Source organism: Triplophysa rosa, linkage group LG5 (assembly GCF_024868665.1).
Source record: "Triplophysa rosa linkage group LG5, Trosa_1v2, whole genome shotgun sequence".
Taxonomy (NCBI): Eukaryota; Metazoa; Chordata; class Actinopteri; order Cypriniformes; family Nemacheilidae; genus Triplophysa; species Triplophysa rosa.
Genome location: NC_079894.1, coordinates 10,748,681 through 10,757,409, shown reverse-complemented (window position 1 = coordinate 10,757,409; position 8,729 = coordinate 10,748,681). Strand labels below are relative to the sequence as shown.

Sequence of the window (8,729 nt, the reverse complement as noted above, 5' to 3'; positions counted from 1 at the left end):
CGGTGTGTGCTGAGGACCAGGGTCGGGACACATTGGTATATAGACTGATTTCACGCCAGCACCACGAAAGGGAGGCAGAGGTGGGAAGAAACCTGGAAGGACAGACAGACTGCAATGGTTTGGACAACCAACCTGGAGTTATTAAGACGATTTATGATCTTAAATGTGACAATGTAAGCATAGGATGCATGTCACACGAGCTGTTTTCCTTGACCACTTAAGCCGTACCAGCACATATTGGTGGGACAAACAGAATAACAGTAATAAGAAAACCATGACTGAGTCGTCATATGTGTTTTTGTGTGAGTGTTGAGTGTGTTTAGTGACTGTGGGCTTCAGAGCGCAGTAATACACAGCAGAGTCACTCACACACACATCCTGAATGATCAGAGGAACTGATCTTGAAGATCTGTTGTGATTCGTATGAAATCTCTCCTGAAAGTCTTTCTCATGTTGAACGTTTGCAGCAAATATCATCATCATGTTTTCAGGAATCTCCTTCAAATGTTGTTGGTACCAGTAGAGATACGGGGATGGATCACTGGTTTTGTATGTGCAGTTTATTGTTACTGATGTCCCTTCAAAAGCAGTTTGAACTCTTGTATTCTGCTCAACACTGTCCTGAGAGTTACATCCTGAAACAGAATTTAAAGCAATATCAATTATTACCCTTACACCTGTTTTATGTTGCAATCAGGGGCGGACTGGCCATCTGGCGTACCGTGCGTTTTCCCGGTGGACCGCTAACGTATGGGGCCGGAACGGACGCGTTGGCCGCTTAGATGGACGTATTATCAATGCGAATGCAAAAGGCACGTATGCAAATCCCCCATTTGGTGGAGGGCCGATGCGGGTCTAAAAATGCCAGAGCCGATTTTTCTTCCCAGTCCAGCCCTGGTTGCATTACACTTTGTAAAATAAATATAGGCGTAATAATCATTCTTACCCAAGACATGTGTTATAAAGATGATTAAATGACTTTTCCAGTGAGTCATTATGAAAACTGTGTAACCAAACAGGCTTAACAAAAATCCACCTGAGAATCCACAATCATTGCAGCTTCTCTTTGACAAAGATGTTTGAAATACTGTCACATTTACAAAGACTGGGAGGAGCTTGATCTCTTAAATCTCTATAGAGTTTCCTTCCTTATTTATGACTTTTAATTTTTTAGCGTTTTTCTTTTACTGAATGTTTCCCGAATGTTTTTTTTTTCTCTTCAAAATCAATGATTATATTGATATATTGTTATTTTACCACTCCCTTTATCTTTTTAAATGTGTGTAATGTGTGTATTTAAGTAAGTTAAAGCTCAATCAAATGAATTTGATTATTTGTCTTATGTTTGGTACTTGATCTTTTTTATTAAAAGCAAATATTACAATTATTCTACCATCCATGTGAATGTATGTTTTTGTTAAAGGAACAATATGTAATTTTCCACAATATAGATAAAAAAGCATGCAGTGCAAACAATTGGAAACTCAGTTTAGTATATTGCAGTCACTCATGACTTTTATTATGAAGCAAATTTTGGGTAAATGGCAATACCAAAACTGTAAGTGTTAAAGTATTTCTGATTCTAAGGTTAATAGTATTTAATGTTAAAGTGTTCAGATTCTCACACCGTGTTTTTGTGTGAGTGTTGAATGTGTTTTAGTGGCAGTGGTCTTTAGAGAACAGTAATACACAGCAGAGTCACTCACATCTACATCCTGAATTATCAATGGTGTTGCATAAAATCTCTTCCGATTCTCGGACCCTGTCAATCCTTCACCAAAGGAATATTTACTCAGAATGAATGTTGGTGATGTGTTCGGCAGCTGTTTGTACCAGGAAAGATATGCATTTCTAGTAAAGGTAGAAAAACTGCATGGTAGAGTAACTTGATGTCCTTCATTTGCAGTCATTTCTCTTGGAGTCTGTTCAACACTGTCCTTTCCCTCACATGCTGAAAAAATAGATTTGTTCATTAATCATTTTAATATATTGAAGATGTCAAAGAGATATAGTGTTAATAATAAAACTATATCCTTACCAGAATAATGTGCTGTGAGGATAAGAGTAATAATCACTAGTTTTGCCTTCATCTCTTATAGTTCACAGATTTTTCTCTTTGTGTTCTCAGATTCTCATATCACGCATGTTTATATTCTTGCTTTTGAGGAATGATGCCCCCTTGTGGTAACAAAGTTTAAATAGTTTTTATGAACATGAACAATCTACATGTGACATGTGAAGTGTGGCCAAGTATGGTGTCCCATACTCTGAATTTGTACTCTGCATTTCACCCATCCAAGTGCACACAGCAGTGAGTAACACACACTAATATATTTGGCTACAGCATGCAATCAACATGAAATCATATTTATAAATCTTAAATACTGCATGTTTATGATTGTATATGGTTTACTTGTTTGTCCTATACATGTGTCCCTATGTGACAGTGTGGAGCTGCAGGTAATGATGAACCGTGTGAATCTCATAAATGTCACCTGTAAAGAGAGAATGTATTATTACTGATATCTACGGCATTGAATGTGTTTAATTTGATACACAACCACAGGTGTTGTGTTATCATTAGATTATTGATTGTGGGTTTGAGATCAGTAAAAAATGATCACAGACTTTGTATCACTGGACTAATATAGCGCTGAATCTGTGGTGAGTTCAGGGGTTGTGTGTGATGTAGTCGACTGAAACCGAGGATCAGAACTTCTGGTCCTGATTCAGAAGGGCTCCCACTTATAACAGCCGATCGGGCAGATTTATATATTAAATATTGAGGGTATCCGTTAGGATATTGTCTGATGTGTAACATAACTGCTGTTGGTTGGACCAGCTCAATGTTAGTCTCTTCCTTTTTTATGATTCTTCATTTGGACCGATCTGGACAGCGTTTCCCAAAAGCATCATAAGCCTAAATTACAGTTTTTATGTTTAGTCGTAGTTGTTTAAGGGTTTTAATTTCTCAATACTTTTCTATTTACGAGGAGTACAGAAACGTTTTGACTCCAGTTAAAGGTGGTTAGACTTGAAAATGTATTTATTGTCATACTGAACTGTTAAAACTTGTCAAGCAATCATTTAGGTTGAATAATTGTGTACGCATCGCTAATGTGAAATCATTTAAGGTAGATTAAATGCACACGATCAGAAGAACACAGCTCATTCACTTTAAAATCATGGGAAAAATCAAAACAATTCGTCTTTACTATATGACTACATACTGCTATTTCATACTTACAATGCACGGCAGTGTTATTTGTTTTACTATATCACATGCATCATGTTTTACTGCTGCAACGGGTTTACCGGATAAATAAACAAACATCTAAAGCCATTTCCACAGTGAAAAACATTCGTTTTTATATAACACGTACATTAAACTATACTATCTTGGGTGTTTTGTTCGATGATTCAAATAAATCTCAGAAACAATCTCTAGGCTACATGTCTGTTTTATTCTGGACTACTGCAACGTGGTTATTTATTCTGTTGCTTGTGTTCTCTACAACATATCACTAAACATGGTGCCATCTAGTGGATTCTCCCGAATAACAGGCACAAATAACGGATTTCGCATTTCCTTATGACAACCATTCATTTTAAAGTAGCTATAATCGAGACACGAAGCAACTAGAGACGTGGTAAAGTTGTACTCTATATGTATATCGTAAACCATTGAAATATGTTAAGAAATGTAAACTTGATTGTGATTTTAATGCCGAAAAAGCGCAGCTCTCCCATTGGGTTCAGTGGGCTTATTGTGCACTGTTGCCCTCACCAATATGGCGGCGCTATTGACGTATCGCAGCAGCGGAGCAAAGCGGCCAATGCGGCATCTAGTTATATATATATATATATATATATGTACTGTATATATGTCTATGGTTTGGGGGAGAAGAGTGAAGTTTTCGTGGGCAGTCCTAGCAAAACGTAGGCGGGGACTACATGTAGTGACGTAAATCTGCGGCGGTTCGCGAATCGGACAAGGGACGACCTGTTTGCGTGATTCAGAGTCGACTCCCTTTTTTCCAAGCCAATAACTTTGTTATTCATTCACCTTCAGATTTACAACTGGAGAGACTGCTTTCTTTCAAACACGGCAACATTACACACAACATGAAATTATGAAAATTACATTTCATGCAATGCAATCTTTAATATTGCGGTCTGTTTCCCAAAAGCATCGTAACTTAAGTAGCACTTGAATAACATTGTAGATCTACGTGTGCTCTGGAGTAATCGCAATGCCCTAAGTGCATCGTAAAAAGACAGATTTATGAGGTACCTGCAGGACTACCGGAGAATTGCGCTCTTAAACTTAAAAGCGCCCATTTGACTTGTTTTTATTTATTTCGTTTTTTTTGTTTGTTGAAATCTTTTAAGTTACTAAACTAAATGAATAAACAATACAGTACAATAAAAAATAAATGATTGAACATACATTAATAAAGTAAAGAATAAAAATGTATAGCATTGTCAAGTTGGTTCTAACAAGGGATGCATGTTTGATGCTGGATTGCTGTATTAAAGTTACTCCACATTTTATACAAAGTAAAAATGTTGTGTTTAAAAGAGAAATGGTCAAAATGCTTACTTGGTGGTTGTCCTTGTCTTTGTCTCTCTCCTGCTGTTTAGTTCAGCCATGATTTCTTCTTTGAGACCATTTTGAACTATCCTCTAATTATTTAGCGGAACCATGTGATTAAAGGTTTTCAGGCTGTTTCAAACCGTATATATTACACACTGCCAGTGCCTATTATATGTCCTAACAACTGCACAAGGCAATACTTAAAGAAACTGAAAGAATCTGAAAAGAATCATCAACTCAACTTGACTCAGCAACAAGATGATTCTTTTCAGATGACTATCAAGATCTCACCAGACGATAATTAAAATGCATTATTGAAAGACTTTTTTAAAGATTTTACATACGGAGAACAAGTCATTCTTATAAACCATGCTAAGTTTCATGAATTTACAATGCTCTATCATGGCTAACCACAGCCATGCTGATATAGAGCCGTATCACATGACTACATGAGTGATATTGCTTTAATATCAGAGAGCACAGGGAAACAACAGCCTGGTTTCCATTACCAATGTTTGTTTTTCTCTCGTATTAAGTCGTTTCAAGAATTATGGTGACGGAAGTTGATAGGTTTATGTATATTGTTACGTAGCCACCGCACTAGCTATTAGGGCTGCCACGATTATGAAATTTGATTGACAATTAATTGTCTAATAAATCATTGCGATTATGACGATTAATTGTCTGTTTTAGGGCTTTGACACTTAATTCTCATACATTTTTGATTCAGCGATTGAAACGACCATATTGTTCTGAATACAAGACTATGTTTTTTTCTTGGAAATACATTGGAAAAAATTGGGTCATCATATATTTAAGGTTTAGGCTTTTACCTGTCAATAATACAGCCGCCAAATACTTGTAAATTAAGAAAATTGATCAGGTGTGAAGTGAAGCCACCATTAAAATACTATCAGTCATAGAAAAGCTTCTAGTCTGTTTTTTTCTCACTTGCAAGACTACAATAAAAGTTTACTTGTGTGTTAATGAAATTTTGGTAGACTGGTTTTCACACTGAGATTTGCTTAAATAATATTAAATTGTACTGCAGGTTATTTTTATGGTATATGCTTTAGTTTTTTTTTTTTAAGTGATTGTGTTTTGGTGGTACATTTTACAAGTATTACCATGCCTTAGTTACAATATATACACTAAAATATGCAATATGCAGATGCACTACAGCTCCCCCTAGTGTCTTCTATAGAGATGTGCAATAATTGCNTGTTTTTGGAACATTTTGGTGTGAATTCCATGTGAATTCCCACGTGAAACCCATGGGATAACATGTAAAAACCCATGGGATAACATATGCGACATGTCTCCACATGTGATCACATGTTCTTTACGTCACCACATGTTGCACATGTCATCCCATGGGTTTTTACATGTTATCCCATGGGTTTCACGTGGGAATTCACATGGAATTCACACCAAAATGTTCCAAAAACACACATTTCACATGTGATCACACGTGTTTTTTTGCATATGTTAAACACATGTTGTATACATGTGATCACATGCGAAAAACATGTAAAAAACATGTGAAATTCATGTGTCTTTTCGGTAAGGGATGAGATCATGAAAATAAAATGACATTTCATGCAGTGTGTAATGTTGCCGTGTTTGATAGTAAGCAGTCTGCCAAGTTGTAAATCCGAAGGTGAATGAATAACAAAGTTATTGGCTTGGAAAAAAGGGAGTCGACTCTGAATCATGCAAACGAGTCGTCCCTAGTCCGATTCGCGAACCGCCGCAGATTTACGTCACTACATACAGTATAGTCCCCGCCTACGTTTTGCTAGGACTGCCCGCAAAAACTTCACTCTTCTCCCCCAAACACTGGAGCTCGTGAGCCTCGTTCGTGGTAGACCAATCACAGCAGACTAGACCATCTGACCAATCACATCAGAGTAGGCTAGCAGAAAGGAGGGGATTAGACAGATGAATCGCGGAACGAATCATTTGAGAGTCAGCCAAGAACTAAGGTAAGAATAACTGCCTATTATTATGAAATAATAGTGTTTTTACACCTTCTGTGTACATAAACTTGTTGTTGGACACTCCATAAACCAAAGTAGGACCTTGAAAATCCCTAGTTATGTACTCTTTAAACCAGTGGTTCTCAAACTTTTTCGTTGTAAGGCCCCCTTTGTGTTAAGTTCATCGCTTTGCGGCCCCCCATATAAAGACGTATAATCTTAAACTTAGAATTTTAATTAAACCAAAAACATTCAGTTATACAATGCTGAAACCTCAATTCTTTTGGTTGGTGGTGTCATTTTTCTGATGTTTGATTGCATAAAATCTATGATAAATTTCATAAAATGCCACAAAATCTGTGGCCCCCCTAGATCCATCTTGGGGCCCCCAGGGGGCCACGGCAAGCCAGTTTGAGAACCACTGCTTTAAACAATACGTAACAAACCCTAAAAAGCAACACAACAGAAAGTAGTTTAAAAACTAAAAGTAGTTCACTGCCACATGAAAGCCTATTTCACAAAAAAACGGTGTTGATGAGTAAGTGCACAGTGCATTTTCAATGTGTTTTCTGCTGAGTTCGGTGCATAACGCATGCCAAAAATAGGCTCGGAACCAAAAAACGTTGAAATATGAATGGGTGCTCAGACGCACGTGTGAAGCAGCTATTGTTTGCATCCATACCTAGATGGATAAACAGATGGAAAGGCTTTGGATATAAAGACATTTTAATGCAAGCAGATGGACAGCGTTCCCAGTCTACATCTGCTAACAGACTCGATGATGTATAACAAAACATTCGCCTTAACTCGAGGGCCCTTTATCGGAGTACGTAAATCTGCACAACCTGCTGAAATACACGGGCGCTATCTACAGTAGGTTCGACCTAATCTTCTTATAAGAGCTTAAACCGGAAAAATGCCCGCCCAGCTGTGCACACACACACTTAGTGGTTAGACATATGTTGTTGTTTACTCGTCCTGGGGGTCCTGGGGTCTATTAATTAACCACCGTACGAGTAGTGATGAGTGACCTTAATGTTCTAAACGTCTCAGCAGAAAACCAGATACACAGAAGAGCATCTTCATATGCAACTTGACCTACATGCATTATATATTAAACAGATTTCCTTACATCACCAACATATTCACTGACAACGTCCTCATCCCAAGGCGACCCTAGAGCACTTTAGGCCCTGACAAAACCGCACAAGTTTTAAATGTGGTCAAGCTCGAGTTGTTTAACAAATTAGACACTTGTAAGGCCAAACGCCCGAAAGCAACACCAGTCAGGCCGAATTAAGAGATCGCCACGCTATTCGCTTTGAATTACACAGCAACCCGAGGCCAAAATAAAATCTCACAATAATGTGAGCGCGGAAATCCCAACAAGTAAGTCTTGATGTAGGGGATTCATCTTAATCCACGAAATGGCCCCACCACTCTTCTCTAGTTCATTTATCACTAACGCTGGATGGCAGTAAGATGCGGGGACTAGAGAGCCGACTCGCTACGGAATCCGGACGCACACACACGAGCGAGTTCACACACACCGGCTCAATTTGTGCTGGCTCAGAGCGCGCAAGTTCATTAGCTGGTTTGAAATGATAAATAGTTTATTGTGCGTGGGGGGGCCTTGCCCGGGGCTGTCAAAAACAGGCTGTTCCGACGCCTCCCTCCAGCTCCACCGAGGCTATTAAAACGCCATATTAAAACTGCTTTTCTGAGCCACGAGGTGATGACATCCTCAAAAGGGGCCAGTAGGAGCTTGTTGTCACCGGCCCTCTGTGTATCTTTGACATAGCTCATGAGCGTCCTGGTTTCATACGCTGCAGATAATGGTGACGCATTGTCAATGAGCGTTCGGAGGATTACAAGCAGGTCAAAGCACCGCAACGCAACACACCTGCTGGAGCTGGAGGTAAATGACATGAACATCTACTTAGTGTGTACGATCTCACAAGGCAAAGACAGGTAAACAACACGTGGATATGAATTGAAATGAAGAAGCCTCACAGTGCGCTCTCAAGTACAGCAATAGTTTTGAAAAATGAAGATTACTTCAGCTAAACACAAATATTTCTTTATCAATTTTTGGTCACTTTATGGTAGACTTTGGGATTTATGTATTTACATAAAGCACAAACATCCATTAA

At 38.4% G+C, this 8,729-nt stretch overlaps 1 gene segment (V, D, J or C); it reads right to left on the bottom strand.

Annotated features, from left to right (window-relative positions):
- Positions 1 to 467: 467 nt before the first annotated feature.
- On the bottom strand, positions 468 to 2,110 carry LOC130554669 (T cell receptor alpha variable 26-2-like). The segment is given in 3 exon segments: positions 468 to 635; positions 1,707 to 1,951; positions 2,039 to 2,110. Coding segments are annotated over 3 exon segments (366 nt in total).
- Positions 2,111 to 8,729: the final 6,619 nt, after the last annotated feature.